The sequence below is a fragment of the Pieris brassicae genome, chromosome 6 (genome assembly GCF_905147105.1).
Source record: "Pieris brassicae chromosome 6, ilPieBrab1.1, whole genome shotgun sequence".
In the NCBI taxonomy this organism is placed as follows: Eukaryota; Metazoa; Arthropoda; class Insecta; order Lepidoptera; family Pieridae; genus Pieris; species Pieris brassicae.
The window spans coordinates 11,998,009-12,014,014 of record NC_059670.1 but is presented as its reverse complement, the minus strand read 5'-3'; the positions used below and the strand labels follow the sequence as shown (position 1 = coordinate 12,014,014).

At 37.1% G+C, this 16,006-nt stretch overlaps 2 protein-coding genes across 6 annotated transcripts in view; both read left to right on the top strand.

Moving 5' to 3' along the window:
• The window catches only part of LOC123711434 (insulin gene enhancer protein ISL-1), a 33,626-nt gene extending 31,259 nt beyond the window's left edge, over window positions 1–2,367 (top strand). Inside the window, exons 7-10 of one of the 2 annotated variants that reach the window (XM_045664018.1) lie at window positions 82–244; window positions 673–777; window positions 899–1,006; window positions 1,164–2,367. In XM_045664018.1, coding sequence (XP_045519974.1) covers window positions 82–244; window positions 673–777; window positions 899–1,006; window positions 1,164–1,274 — 487 coding nt within the window. In that variant the 3' untranslated portion in view covers window positions 1,275–2,367. Of the gene's footprint in view, window positions 1–81; window positions 245–669; window positions 778–898; window positions 1,007–1,163 lie in introns of both variants that reach the window. The other variant, XM_045664017.1, reaches the window with a different exon arrangement.
• Window positions 2,368–5,960: 3,593 nt separating this feature from the next.
• On the top strand, window positions 5,961–14,535 carry LOC123710972 (endoplasmic reticulum metallopeptidase 1-like). 4 transcript variants are annotated; one of them, XM_045663318.1, is made up of 20 exons: window positions 5,961–6,173; window positions 7,085–7,159; window positions 8,012–8,065; window positions 8,621–8,737; window positions 8,840–9,020; window positions 9,116–9,277; window positions 9,444–9,571; window positions 9,916–10,014; window positions 10,191–10,332; window positions 10,403–10,554; window positions 11,100–11,244; window positions 11,434–11,554; window positions 11,639–11,741; window positions 11,807–11,999; window positions 12,084–12,265; window positions 12,381–12,521; window positions 12,618–12,826; window positions 13,348–13,460; window positions 13,542–13,723; window positions 14,108–14,535. In XM_045663318.1, exons 1-20 carry the CDS (start codon window positions 6,129–6,131, stop codon window positions 14,273–14,275), a joined length of 2,712 nt encoding a protein of 903 aa, XP_045519274.1. In that variant the 5' UTR covers window positions 5,961–6,128; the 3' UTR covers window positions 14,276–14,535. The 4 variants fall into 4 exon arrangements, with proteins under 4 accessions (XP_045519274.1, XP_045519276.1, XP_045519275.1 ...); XM_045663319.1 differs by lacking the exon at window positions 5,961–6,173 and adding an exon at window positions 6,770–6,870; XM_045663320.1 differs by lacking the exon at window positions 8,012–8,065 and having other exon boundaries at window positions 14,108–14,534.
• Window positions 14,536–16,006: the final 1,471 nt, after the last annotated feature.

Here is a 16,006-nt window from a genome sequence, read left to right as displayed (position 1 = left end):
ATTAATCCATGCCATGATTCCTGATGAATGATTAGCATTGGTATAAATACTTCGGTGCTTAGTACGTAATTACTCTTCCAGAACCTGCTACGCAGCCAACCCTAGGCCCGACGCACTGATGAAGGAGCAGCTCGTGGAGATGACAGGCCTCAGTCCGAGGGTGATCAGGGTGTGGTTCCAGAACAAGAGATGTAAAGACAAGAAGAAGACCATCCAACTCAAGATGCAGATGCAACAGGAAAAGGTGAGTTTATCAGTTATTACTGAGTCACTTATAAACGCCTCTTAGCTCTCTTTTCACTCGAGAACACGAATCCATCTCAAATCATCAAGCACTGTTCATTTGAAGATTGACAGTTTCGACAACTGCGTCTTGTTGAGTCTATTGTTTTAGTATAGTTATGTTGATGTGACGGGTCACCTTGCTGATTTCAATTCATGTGCTCATCGCCTGATTATAATTAGCATTGCCATGCCAAGCATTTTAGAAGTAAAATTTAAATATCATATAAAACACTGAAGTGATTTTGATTAGACTCGCAATGCTCACTAAGTGCTCAAAGTAGAATTCGAGTAGGAATCATTAATTTGGAATAATCTTCAGTATTGTCCTTGATCAATAAGATGAATATTTGAGTGGCATTATTTTGATGACGCTTAATACCCAAGCAGGAAGGTCGTCGCCTGGGCTACATGTCCATGGGCGTGCCTCTGGTGGCCGGGTCCCCCGTCCGGCACGAGCCGGGCGCCGCTGCGGCCGGAGCCTTGGCGCTCGAGGTAAATGTTCTCTCTATCTTTTCGAGTAAACAAGTTCATTTCATACACGCCGAGAGTGATCTATTAAATTAACCACTTTCACAAAGACGAGCAAATAAATATAAAAAGAGTTGGATCACAGGTGACGGCCTACCAGCCGCCTTGGAAAGCCCTCTCGGACTTCGCCCTTCACGCTGACTTGGACAGGGCTCCTCATCACAGCGCCGCCTTCCAGCATCTCGTCAATCAGGTATATTATTTAACTCTATGTCTATCAAATATACAAGTAAAATCTGAATAAATCTCTATACATCTTTTACACCTTCAAATAACAACTCGGAAATTGAACCAATGCTTAATAAGCAAGAAACTCCATGCAATTATTACAACAGCCTTTCCATCTCCAGATGCACGGCTACGACATGCCCTCCCTTCCCCCTCCGCGGCCCCCGCACTCTACCGAAGACAACTACGTCACGTACCTCGAGAGCGACGACAGTTTGCCCCCCTCCCCCTAGTGCCGTCTCTCCTAACCCCCCCAGAGGCGGGTCTCGAACTAACTTAATATTTCGATTGTGAAAATTAATTTTGTGATTTTATATTATCAAAGATGAAAATAATGATCTTAATTCGAAACTGAAAAGTCGATAGAGTAAGATTGTGTAAGTTTTTTAAATGTAATTATAAATATCATTATTGATTGAAGACGTCTCAGTCGGCCTGGCCTTGTTGGACACTTAAAAACAAGAGTCGTAGAGAAACTGAAACGAAGGACGACACGATGACGCGTTTCATTTGATCACCAACGGTATGACGGATCTTGTAAATTGTCTCTGACTGGACTAGACGTGATAATCACTGTCAAACGGAACGCGCCATTTCTAACTATTTAGTGTCAAACAAACATTTCTTGTACTTATTTGTTCAACGTGTATTGTACACAACGATTAATAATTTTAACTATAGCTTTCAAAACACCTAAAACAACCTTTCTTGAGACGTATCTCACAACTGCTGTGACTTGCCAGTGTACATAATTAATGAAATGAGTTATTCGTTTCAAAGTGTTGACAATTGTGCTAGACTAGAAATATTGTTTCATTTGTTATTAAAAGTTTACCACTAGCTATAAAGTGTAATCAAGTGTATCTATAAAATTACTTATTTTAATTTAAGTGTAAATAATTTGTAAAAAGATTGTATTATATAATATTAATTATAATTTAGCTAAAATATATTAATATTGTGAAGCAAACCTAATTACATTTATAAAACGTACTAAAACTTTATTGTATGTAAATAATATTGAAGGACTATTGTTAAAGCGATCTAAATACTTACTCTAAAATATTTTTTTTTTTAATATTCATTTCATCGTAATACCTATGCTATTGCATTGCTTTTTTATCCCTTTGCGATGCGAAAAACTTATATTAAATCTGTAAAGTATGGTTTTTGTAAATGTTTATAGTAGGTACTTCATATTTGAATTATTTTGTACGATCTAAAGACTATAAACTTGTTAAGCTACGGGTGGTGTGCTATGCTAATATTTCATAGAAATACCAGATTTTAATTTATTCTGTAGTTAAATATACACTGTATTTAGATTGTGAGCATAATATAAAATAAAACATCAAGTACCTTTAGACTTTACTCTTATTTTCGTTAACTATTCCTATCCTTTTCAATTCGTTAACGTAGCAAGAGGCTGTACAAACTATATCTTGTGTCCTGCTGAGAACAATTTAATTACCAATATTTGGGCAGTTGGTATATTTTATATTGTAACGAAGGCAGAATTGACGACAAAGCGAATATCATCTAAATGTGTAAACAATTTTTTTTACACACGAACTACGACTGTAGGTGCTTTAATATAGCCATAACTTAAGTACTAACCTATTATCATAGGAGTTAGCGAAAATATATAACAAATATTAATTGTTTTTGGAGTATAGGCTTGTAGTTTTAGTGGTAGTAGTGTTCGAAATACAAAATTTTAATTTAATAATTTTTGATTAGGGTGATCCCAAATATTTTTTCTCGGCCGGTCGCCACATTTATTAGTTTAGTTATTGTTGAGGTTTACTCGGGTTACATTAGACGCATTTTTATTTTGATATATACTTTTTCTTAATTATATTTGTAATAGTTACGTCAACATTTAGAATTTTATAGTGAGTGTTTCGTGCGTTTTTGAGAACTATCTTGAGGCAAGCTATTAGCATCAGAAAGAAAACAATTTTTTAACCGGATTAAAGCTATTTGTATTATTATAAACTTATAATTATTCACATAAGTTTATAATAATACAAATAGCTTTCATCCGGTTAAAAAATTGTTTTCTTTCAATGTGTAAAAGCTATGTTAACCATTAGCATCAGTCTAACCTCTCTTTGTTCCCAAACTAATGGAATTTCTCCAAATCCTTACGGCTGATAATATTGTGGGCCTTTCTTCCTGGTTAGAAGATATTGTAACGAGGTATGTATTTAGGACTTATTCTAGTATAAGATTTTATATCGACGGCCACCGAACCGTTCTTTGTAGTAGGTACAAGTAGTATGATTGCTATGAAACTCTACTCTTATACTATCGAAATACTGGGCATTGATACATCGAATGACGTTAAGTTTCGCGGTCATTTGAAAGGGAAGGCTAAATTAGCCTCCAAAAAGCTTGGTGTGATCAGCGAGGCGAGACGGTACTTCACTCCGGGCCACCGCTTGCTCTTTTCTTGAAGGACAAGTCGAATTGTCGAAGATTATAGAGTATAAAGCGCAAATTCGCCCTCACGTGGAATACTGTTCTCACCTCTGGGTGAGAGCTCCCAATTACTAGCTCCTTTCGCTTGACCGTATTCAACAAGGAACGTTTCGAATCGTCACCACCACCACTATGTGGAACCAGCTACCCACTGTAGTATTCCCGAACCGAATTCGACTTGTCCTTCAAGAAAAGAGCGAATCAATTCTTGAAAGGCCGGCTACGCACTTGCGTGCCTTTTATGCAATGTAAGTGTCCATGGGCGGTGGTATCACTTAACATAAGTCTCTTGCCCGTTTGCCTCTTATTACATAAAAAAATGTGCTGTTATATTTTTGTGTAAAAGGAGCAAGAGAAATGAACTGAATAAAAATCGTTTAATTCTCTTTTCAACCTCAAATATATTTATCAGTAGGTACTTCAAATTGAAGCATAGTATTTTAGTGTGCAGTAGGCTCTCCTTGTACATTGGAGTTTTCACGAGAAAAAGACAAGATCATAAGCAGAAAGAAATCATTTATAACGTATGTAGCAAACAATATTTCGTACAAGAATTCGATGGATTTGGCGATTTTCAGCTTTTTTTATTTGCAGCTTAATTATTTACTTACACAATGGGCACATCTTGAAGCTTGGATTTCTAATATTTGAAAAGACGTGTTGGCCATATAGACTCCCTGGATTCTTAACTGACAGCCACAAGTTCTGCCCTTTAATTGTTGAAATTGTCTGACTGGTCAGCTATTGACCTACATATGTACATAGTAGATACCTAAACCAGACGCCGACGTTCAGCGGTAACATCGCCACTATGATTACCATAACTGTAACATTAAATTTTTTCCTTTAGTACATTTCGTTTATAGCATACTACTTTCGTTTACACCTACTCATATCTATACTATGGCAAAAAATCTAGCCTAAGAATCTTTTTAATGGCTGATGGATAGCAATCTCGCCTTCTCTGATTGAAATGTCAATTCAAGCTGGTTAAACTGTTATTTTCTTAACTCTTATTTAATTTCTTTCAAAAAGCTCTTCGTTAGAGGCGTCAATGAGGCAGTCGTCCACGTATAGAGCTACGTGGACTATGGACTATGGACTTCCCGTCAATCTCTTCCAGATTTTTCGCATTGCCTTCTGGTTTTTTTCATATAAATATCTTTATTATCAAGGAATTCACACAGGAAGGCTAGGTTAATGACTCAAAATCATTAAGGCATTAGCAGCAACAGTCAACTGTCACTGTTGACAATTTCGCAATTGGGATAAGGTTTGGTCGTAATATTCTTCTTTCTTTTGTCGAAAACCCTTTGCAACCCTGTGCCTTTTTTTATCAATAGAAACATCAGAGTTTAACTTAATGTGAAGTACCCACTTAGATAAGTATCTATCATGTAAGTACATGGTCCCTCGGTTTTAAGAGATTCAAACGTAACGTCTTTTGACCGAGTCTGATGTAAGATTCCATGTTTTTCTTTTTTTGATTCATTCCTGTAACCATCATCATTATCGTATCCATAAGTATACACTATAACTAAGATGCTCCTTCATCAACCGTTTTAACTTCAGCCAACATTTGCTGTAGTTTCTTTCATGAAGTAGACAAGCCGAAAGCTTTTAAGTTAGACACATAGGTCGCGGTGTCATCATTTTTTTCCACATCAAAGAATTTCATAAATTTGTCATATGTTCAGTTATCACTTACATAGTATATTTAGTCAATTGAGAACGACTTATAGTCATAAATAGAAGAAAATATTATTGGTTATAATGTCAGGCTTAAGGCTTAAGGTGAAATTAAAGAAGCAATCTCGCTTAAACCCTCATTAAGGCACTTGAATCATCAGCATCAGAATGCCTTTTCGCTTTTCCCTCGTCAATATCCAGTCATCTGATATCGCCAAGGTATCCAACTTTTAAATACAAATTTTGCCCCAATTGCCCCAACGGTGATTTAGTATGCAGAACTCTAATCTAAAACAGGTTGGAGTTTTCATGACGAAAACAAAACAAGATCATTTAGGAAACACAACGTACACTTATGAACATCAAAAAATAAAAATATATTAAATGATTTTAGTTTTACATTTACTGCCAGTTCTCAAATCAAGGGCGTAGATTTGTAACAAGAAATCAATTTATATCATAGCAAACATGAATCAATATTTTGGACAAAGATTTCTATCAGATTGATGCAAACATGAATCAATATTTTGGACAAAGATTTCTATCAAGTATAACTAAGACCAAAAACAATTCAATATAAAATTATTACATGTAATAATTATAGGTTACAAAGTTTTTTTGACATAAACACTTTAATTAAAAATTAAATTAAAATCAACTAATAATAATGTAATAACATAATCTATAGTGATTAGTAAGTTATTACTGTTTACTTCTAATCTGTGTTATTCCGAAGTTCGAACCGAACTTCAAATTCCAATTTCTACATATTTTTAGATAAATAAAAACATTGCTTTTAAAATACAAATTCTAAAATAAATCTAATTCAATGTAACGCTTAACGCTTGTAATTATTTGATAATGCAATGTAGTTGTGTGGTGATAGTGTAATAACAATAAATATAAAACCAACCATGTCTGTCGAACGAGAAAATTTTAAAAGCATTCGGACATCGCTGGTAAGTTGTTTTATGATTAGTTATTAAGTTTTGAGAAAATAATGTTTAATATATATAAGTGTAATAAAACATTAAGGATTCCTTTTTCCAACCACCTGTTATTCAAATTCAAAATAATATAAATCCCAGGATCTTTCTAATATTATGAAAACTATTAACTATGCTAGACATTTCATTGCTGGATATAAAATTGATTTGAGAGGGCTAAATATTTTTTTTTTCAATCTCAAGCTTCAAGCTCAACAATGTCAGATGTTATAAAAAATATATAAATTTTTAATGTGTCAATATGAATATCATGCAGATCATTAAAGACATTGCTTGCTTGAACAATCATACCAATGGTTTTATTGGTGGCACAACTTATCATATAGGAAAGTAGGTAATCAACATTAAGTGGCTGACACATGGAGTATCTAAGCAGTGTCGTTTTTCTTACAATATTCACTTACATTCACTCTATAACCTAAGATAGATTACTTTAAATCATTACTAAAAGTACCATTTTAATAAAATTGATTTAATTTTATAAATATTAATTGCATCATTCTAAAAAGAAACAACACATTTTTTTATCTTGGGGCCAGTTATAAATGTCTTATTTCAACAAGTATATTTTAAGATTAACTTATCTGATAGCATTTCAGTCAAGATTATATAGTTTACTTGTGTTAAAATGGACATTGAAGATACAATTGTAAGTTTTTTGTAAAATATTATTTCCTTTTTACTAACTACATATCTACTTAAAACATTTTATTCAAATTGATTTTTTATATTTCTTTAGTAGATATATAAAGTTAAAAGTAGGAAACAAAATACAATATTTCTATTGGAAAAAGTATTGTAAAAGTGACAAAACACTCCAATGAGTTCATTTCAGATAAATTATTTTGAATGGTTTGTTGCAGACAGCTAAGCAGCCATACGCTGGTGTTCCCTCAATGGACTATGATGAGGCTAAGCAAGAGAAGCCATGGCAGCGGGTTAATTTCTGTACCTGCACTAATTGTGATGTTTTTAAGCAAAAAATAGTTTTTTGATGATAATAGCTAGCTTTTGTTTAAGACTTTACACATATTATGTGTGTTGACTAATTAGTCCTGTTGCACTTTTCCGAAATTAACAATTTGGTTACTGGTAGCTGTAGTTAATTGTTATTATAGAAAATTCTTATGTTGCTTGTTCTTTTATTTTATGAAAAAGGCTCTTTATAATTTTGTACATAAAGTTGTTACATAATAATTAAGTAAATTGTGCTGAATAGAAGGACAAATCTAATTAAGATTTGAATTTTAACTTTAACTTTTAATATTATTTTGAATTGTTTGGTGTGATAGAAAAGGCTTTTCATAAAATACAAGAAATACATAATTGGCAATTCAAGGTATTCAAATTGACAATAAGTACTGCATTAGTAAAGATATTCACTCAATTGCCATATTATATGATACTACTTCAGGAGTTTTTATATATTTTAAAAGAAAACACTTTTTAACCGGATTGAAGCTATGTATTATTATTATAAACTTATAATTATTTACATAATTTTAAATTTATTCCGACTTTTCGCGTGCTTTACAATACTACATTTTAAAAGGTTATAAAAATAAAATATAGTAACTTACACTAACACTCGCTGATAAAGTAACTTTAGAAATAAGATTTGGAAGTTGGTTTAGTAGTTTTTAGTTTGATCATTAAAAAAATGCACTATAGTTAAAGTTTGTAATAGCAATTAAGAAACAGCTTCAGACATTATAAAACAAAAATATCTGGTTTTGCTTAGCAAAGTTAGTCAATAATTATTTTTACAGGTTTATACTTTAATGTTCTAGGCGATAGATGTTTTGGCGAAAAAAGGCACGCATTTATACGAGCCCGTGAAATCTGTAAGTAGTTTTTTTGTGAATGGACCTGTAAGGATAATTATGTGTTGAGTTGTAAATGTGAAAGTTGAAATAAAATCTGATTATGTGACCGAACAGAAGGTTTCTTTTCAAATGGGTTAACTTTGCTTTTGTTACTCTGAATGTTTATTCTCTTTTCGTTCTTAACATCCTTATTTAGGCTGCCTTGTATGTGTGAGTGTTTTGCATGAACAAGTGTTATTTGTATTAGTTTAGTTGTAAATATTCCATATCCTGCAACTGTCCTTGCTTAGTTCCTATAGTTTTGATAAAAGCCTGGAACCAATATTTAGTGCCGGTTCCCGCGACATCATTGTTCTTAGTCTAAAATTTTAGTTTAATTAGGTTTAGTTTAGTTTTAGTTTTTAGGTCTAGTGATAAAATATCATATCCCTTTCTAAAAACAACGTGAAGAAGTACGAGTAATTTGTAACTCGAACGTTAGTACTTAAGTGAAGTCGTAGAATTCGCTCCCTATTATATATATTCAATTTTTTTTAATTATAATATAAAACTTCATTAAATTTTTGTGTTTAGGTACCGAGCCCCTATATACTACTTCTACTGGGTTTCTACTTGTTACTGGGATACTGCGCTCAACTTGCAGAAGATGCCATGCCTGCTGTAATAAGAGACAAAGACATAGCGGTCAATGTAAGTAGTTTCCTCAGAATATCATCCAATAATTCTATTACTCAATACGGCTGTAGGAGGTACAGTTGAACCTTCCTTGCCTAATGTACAACTTGTTTTCAGAACACAAACACGTTTAGCGAGGAATCTGCACGTAGATATTTAAATATTATTCTGGGGGATCAGCCACGTGTGGCCGGTACAAAGTACCACCTGGAAAAGGCTCAGGATTTGAAAAAATTGTTGGACGATGTTGCGAGCAAAGCCAGCCTACCTGTTAGGACGGATTGGCAATTCGTCTCTGGTAAGTCGTTATTAACTATGATATCTTTGAACATCGACTGGTTGTGATATCGGTATCACAAAAATTCTCAAATAACATCAACCGAGCTTTTTCAGGTGACTTCTGGATCCAATTTAAAATCCCCTACGCCAATGTGTACCAGAACCTGTCGAACATAGCGGCCGTATTGGAGGGAGACAGTGGGTTCAATCCCGACGGGAGTACACGAGAGTCACTATTGGTCAACTGCCACTATGATTCTGTCCCGTATGCGATAGGTGAGATATTATTCCTACTAATATGTTAATTTTTTCCCATCATAATATCTTTCAGCCCTCGCTCGATTTCTTTAGTTGGCTTTTTGAACCCTTCAAATAAAAACATGCTTTTAAGAATCGTGCTTCAAGCCCCGTGCTCCATTATTATCTCGTAAATCGTTTGCAGGAGCATCCGATAATAGTATATTTTGCGCTGCGATGGTCGAAGTGTTAGTGCGATTGTCGAGGCGAAAGAAGAAATTCAAACACAATATTGTGTTTCTATTTAATGGAGCCGAAGAAAATCCTCTGCAGGTAAAAAATACTAATTCGTTGGCTGAATCGGTATAAAATGCATCTTTCGGGGTTAACTTAAATCAGTCTCGGATCGTACATTCTATAAAAAAAACTCAAAGCTCTCTTTCGGCGTGGGCATTTTACACTCGCTCGTACTGTGAAAGAAAACATCGTTAGGATAACAAACAAACAAATCACAGCCTTCATCTGTGGTTATGCATTCGGATAATCTTTTTTTATGAAGAAGACGGATTCGATCGGATGCGGCGCCTTATTTCCTTAAATTTAAGGAAGTTTCTAGCTGTCAAGTTGGCATGGCTTTTGCAGCTTGCTCATTGAAAGTTTATTTATAACACTTTCAGGGGAGCCACGGCTTCATTTCTCATCCTTGGTTCAAAGGCGTTACGAATGTGATCAATTTGGATTCAGCTGGAATGAACGGGAAAGCCCAAGTGTTCCAGGTTAGCGTTTGTTTTTTCTCTTCCTCTTTTTTGTGCCAAGAATAATTGCATAAATTCTAGATTTCTAGAACTGAACTTTAATGGCGTCGGAATTTGTAAAGTATAGTAATGTGATTGAATTTTGTCATAATTTGAGAAATGGTGTAATGTTGGATTCTGTGCTCGCTCGTCTTTAGGCCACCGATCCGCGAATGCTAAACGCGTACGGACACACGAATCGTCCCGCCGGACAAAGCGTCGGACAGTTCCTGTTCTCGGCCGGTGTCATTCCATCGGACACGGATTTTAGAATATGGCGAGACTTCGGGAACGTCCAAGGTCAGGCCTAGACGTGCTCATCGTCACGACACTCGACCGGAGTGTTATCGATTCGTTTTATGCCTTCCAGGACTAGACATAGCCTTCGTGAAATGGGGCCACGTCTACCACACTCGTAACGATCGCACCGAGCACGTGAAGCCGGGCGTGGTCCAGTGCGCCGGAGACATGCTGCTGGAGTTGATCATCCGCTTGTCCGACGACGACGCATATAAGCAAATGGTGAATATATTTAATGTTGTTCGAAAAGCCTTTTCGAGAGTTTATTTTGGAATACATAAAAATACAGTAATTACCCGTCCAAGAAAACTAGTTTTTAATCGGCCCTAAAATATTTATTTATCTATTTCTTAACAATTATTCTTATTTTTAATTTTCAAATTTATTTTATTTACTGTATACTTTTACACAAGACTTTATTACTTATACTGCTAATTTTTACTAAAGTTATTATTTTTTTATATTTTTCTACATTAGTATTATTACATTTTTTGTCTATGGCAGAACGACCAGCGCTGTGGAACAACGTACTACCAGTTACTATCACAACACACATTACACACTTAAAACGTATCATCTCATGTAAATTGTTATCTCGCATTCTGTTTTTTTTTATTATTGTTATTTTGTGTGTTTCTGTGTGTGGTAATTTATAGGTATGCGACAATGCCCCTCTTGAAACAGTCGGCAATACTTCATTCGAGCCAAATAATATTTCTGGGCAGCTCAGTTACGTGGCACTTCTTTAATAACGAATTCAATTCCAGAAACCTCCCTCCAGCGCAGTGTACTTCGACTACATGAACGTGATACTAGTGACGTACTCCGACAACGCCGCGTACGTCGTGGACACGCTCGTGTGTCTGTTCGCGGCTCTCTCCATATTGTACTACGTCTGGCTCGTCGGCTTTCGTGAGTTTCGTTCGTTCGTTTAACAGAGCTCTTTCCGTCCTCGACTGAATCAAAACACACATTTATCTATACCTTCACAGCGACTCTCATCCCTGAGGTCGTAGGTTCGATCCCCGGCTGTGCCCGTATGGACTATAATTTATAATACACAAATATTTTTAAAAACGAATAAAAATCCGATGCCCACAGGCACGTCGACGATACAAGAGCTGCTCTGGGCGTTGGGCGGCCGAATATTATGCACCGCTTGTGGCCTGCTCGCGGTCGCCCTCTGTACGGCGCTCATGGTCGCCACTACGACTCAGATGAGGTCCCAGATTCATTTATTCGTACTTCTCGTGTTGGATGTTGTCGTATCAGTCCATAATAAATGGAGCTCTTCTCGCACCCCCAGATACCTCTCTCGGCCTTGGATAACAGTGGCCGTGTACTGGATTCCGTACGTCATATCCGCGACAGCCGCGGCTCACCTGTTCGACTCGTGGAGAACTGAGAAGGTACCCTCGTCGTCCTCTTCCTTTTACATTCTGCCTTTGGATCTTATATTCAATCTTTTTTTAAGACGGGCTTGAACCGCAGCATCCGCGCGAGCCAAGCGTCCACCGCCACCAGAGTCCTGATGCTGGGGGCGCTGGCGGCCCTGCTGGGAACGCCCGACTCGGCCGCCGTCAGGTATCTGCTGACCGTCCCGCTTTTGTTTTCGACCGGGGCAAGTTTCGTTCTTCTGACGCTGTTGAGATATTTTCGACTTTCGGGTGAGTTCTCGAAATGAATAAAAAGTAACAAAAGACGTGGCCATCGTCAGAGATTTCGGCGAAAAAGCTCTCGAAATGTTCCAGGCTGGCAACACTTGCTGATGGAAGTGTCGCTCTCGACGCCCGCGTTGTTGTTCGTGTTTCCTCTGGCGTTGCGGTTGTCGGCCTTGCTGGTGCCGATAATGGGACGTCTGCCGAACGGGCAACCCGACTACGTCATCGCCGCCGCCAGTTGCTCGTTGTGCATCCTCACTGCCGTTTGTGTGGTAAGCGTCGAGCGTCATTCGGTCGGGATTAAAATTCCAAATTATCGAATACGAGTTTTTTTTTTAAATAAACGATTTCGTAACGAAGTCGCTACCGAAAAACTCATGTTTTCAGTCGGGCGTAGAACTCCTGTTCTCCCGCAGGCGCTTGTGGTACGTCGCAGGAGCGATGTCGGCGGTCTGCGTCGTCATAATGTTCCTCCCGTTCAGCCCATACGAGGAGAACGGAGTCGCCGTTCAGAGACACACGTGGTTCGTAAGTGTTTCCTTCGAGGAAGGTTGAAGGTTTTAAGACTGCGGCAATCATCCATTTGACATCCGCGTCTCACGAGTCCCTAATGAACGATTGCAGCACTCGGAGATCGTCTCGTACGACCGGAACGGGTCGGTAACGGAGCGGACGTCCGGCGTCCTCGTCACCAAGTGGGACACGCACAACGTCCGCTCGGCCCAGGAGGCGTTGAGGAACAGCGGCCTCAACGAGAGGGACTTGAAGGCCGACTGCGAGAGACATCCCTTCTGCGACCTGCCTCTGTACAGGCCGAGGTCGGGCGAGTATCTGTGAGTGCCCGGCTCAGCCGACCTGACTGCTAACACGAACACAACGAAATCTTAAATTTTGTAATAATGATAAATGATTTATTTGCAAGAGAATTTTAAAAATCCGCACTATCAGTCAGAGGCATGCAAAAGTTATTTTCATTTTTTTTTCTTTTTTTTCTCCCATATAACATTTACAACAATAAATAAGAGTACAGTTGACAAGGTATTGGGAGACTGGTTTCCAAACTAGGTAGGAACCTGTGATATGGATTACCAGGCTTCCATTCACAGCAAAGTCATATTGAGTGTTACCAAAAAGTACATACATATATGGGTAGGCAAACAAATTAACGTTTTAAATAAGGAAAATAAAACAAAACAAAGCAGTCAGTTAGGAGTTAGTAATTTAATTAATTAAATAATTAAACTAAATTAGTAATTCATAAAGTCATCTACATACTAACTTGGGTTCATGTACAATTAGGAAACACATTTGACCACTAGTTAACTGCATTATTGACAAAAATGAGTATTTTCAGAAAAGACAGCCTGTTCCTCTTCATGGAGCCCCCGAGGAAGTTCGACCACTCCCTCCGCGTGACGAGCCGGACCTGCGTGGGAGACGTTTGCAAAATGCAATTTATTATGACCGGTACATATGTTTAAATATCTGCAATGACATGGATCGAAGGCATAAACGGACAAATTTATGTAAAAATTTGTATAATTTCAGGTCCGCCCCACAACACGCTAACAATAGTCCCATACCCCAACGTAACCCTCAACGGCTGGTCGTTCTCGTCCCCACTGAAGCACTCGTCGTTCCACTCGAATCGGCCGGTGTACCTGGTGACCCACTCCACGGCCACTTTCAGTCCTTCCTTCGAGCCTTTGGTGTTCAGCCTGACATTCGTCGTGAGTATCTCTCCAGACTAGTTGTCTGCTCTCGCCTTCGTTGGGTTAGCGGGATTCCGGGTTCCACTTGCGTCACTTCAAAGTTCAGACCCGGGACATATGAGGATGATTTTATTATTTATCCATATCCGGACCCCGACAACCACCGCTGTAAAGAGGGAACTATAAAGAAGAGAAGAGATTCCCCGATTACTTTACCTGATCGATGCGACTCCACCTTGCTGATAATTTTCGATATTGATAAATTCTGACTTGTTATTCTTCAATTTAAGTCTGTCTATTTATTAATTACGACTTGTAAAAATGTGGGGAATGGGGCGACCTACCCTTTGATATTATTTTTTTTTTTTAAATAATTATATAAATTGGGATTCCCGTGGTCAGGTTCCGCGCGATCTGCAATCCCAGCCCTTCGTGCGGATGAGCCACGACGCTCACAAACTGCAGGAACCCGAAGGTCTCACTCCGGCTTTCGAGAGGCTCATGGAATCCGTGCCCCAGTACTTCAACATAGCGCCGTCCGTCTGCTTCAAGAGTAATTATGAGTTTTGATCGGGCGTTTGGGCCGTAACTTTCTTTTTGGATTATTTCTTCCGTCATTTAATTTTACATAAAAGGGAGTTTCGATTAAAACAATCACTCAATGGTAATAATGGAGATTATGACCGGGTTGTAATAAATATATATTTTAATTAAAATTGTAAAAATTGGTTGTTTTTATACGAATGAGTAAGCTGTAAGATAGTTTTATTTTTGTACATTGATACGATTGGTATTCAATAAAGTTCTTCAAAAGACTGATGTCCCTCTTTATTTAAATCACAATCCTATCTGACCTAACTGGTGGCCCTAAGTCGACAAGTCCCCCAACAAAAAAATATCACACAATAACTATACGTAACATTTATTACTAACGAAACACAGGAAATAATAATAATAAACAAAAATAAGAAAAAACCCTTTTGTTTAGGAATAAGGTGCATTTTAAGCGTGTGTAATGTGGTTGTAACTGGCCGTCAGCATTATGCTATGGAGATGTGTTCCACAGCGCTGGTCATTCTCCCAGAGACATAATAATAATAGTAGGAAATAAATATAATAGTAAAGTGTGATTGTTGAAAGTTGTGATTTGTAAAAACCCAATATGATTTAATAAGGGTTGTGGTAATAGTGGTAGGTATCAGCTGTAAAACCTTGGGCTCTAGACACCAATAAACTAGGTACAAATAAATGTGAGATGTGACGTATGTAATATTTTGTTAATTTTCAATTGTAACAGTATTTATGGCCAGACTAGAGTATTTTCTGGTAAAGGAGCTTCACGAGATAGTTCCTGCTGTTTGCTGATGACACTTCTCTTTTATTTAAAGTGAAACGACGAAATCCATCACTTGAGAATGTAAACAGAGCCATCTCCAGTGTAGTTCACTAGTCGTTCAATACAAATATGTAATCTTAAGCTCAAATAATAATTAAAGATGAGGAAATAGACTTCGTTGGTAATGACTTTGTTCTTGGTAATTACTTTGGATAGTAAACTCCTCCAACTCTTTGATTGACACCGATTTAGCGCGAACAACTGTTGTTAATAAATAAATTTAAATCGTACGTTAAAGTAAAGCTGCTTCCTAAGGCCTATTATAATACAAATGAATATTTAAACGACCCTAGTGCTTGGATATGAATTGCTCCAGTATAAAGAGGTAACGCGACTGAATCTCTCGGCTGTATTTCCAGACTCGAACATGGTGATTAATGTATTCATGTAGGTCATCAAATTAATTCAGTATAACTAGTATTATTATTATTTTCTTATGTAGCCAAGTCCACATTTCAAGGATCGCCATGGCGTCAACTTGGCGATTAAAAATAGTGGCGGAGATTTTATTGCCAGTTCCTCTCTTCCGTTCTACGCCCTTGATTTGAGAACTGGCAGTAAAATTACAAGCGTTTTATGTACATTTCTGTTTTTGACGTACATAAGTGTACATTGGGTTACCTATATGAAAAAATGATTTTGGCCTGCACTAAGTATATATAAGTACAAGCAATTAATAGAATTCGTAACTAACTGCCATTATATCAATAACATTAACTGCTATTATTAGATGGTAGATATTTGGACCTTACATATGAAATTGGCGTTTCGTTGTTTGGCTAGTAAGTCACTTTGACCTGAAATATCTCCTCTTTGGTTAGGAATTCCAAATTAATTTTTTTACAGCTATTTACTCGTGCATTTGTTTTTCGAAATCCATAATACATTTATTTTATTACGTCTAT

Coding starts and splice junctions, on each gene's coding strand:
- LOC123710972 (XM_045663318.1), top strand. CDS start 6,129: ATGTCTGTCGAACGAGAAAATTTTAAAAGCATTCGGACATCGCTG. Junction 9,278..9,443: donor TTCTGTCCCGTATGCGATAG/GTGAGATATTAT, acceptor AATCGTTTGCAG/GAGCATCCGATAATAGTATA. Junction 13,461..13,541: donor AATGCAATTTATTATGACCG/GTACATATGTTT, acceptor GTATAATTTCAG/GTCCGCCCCACAACACGCTA.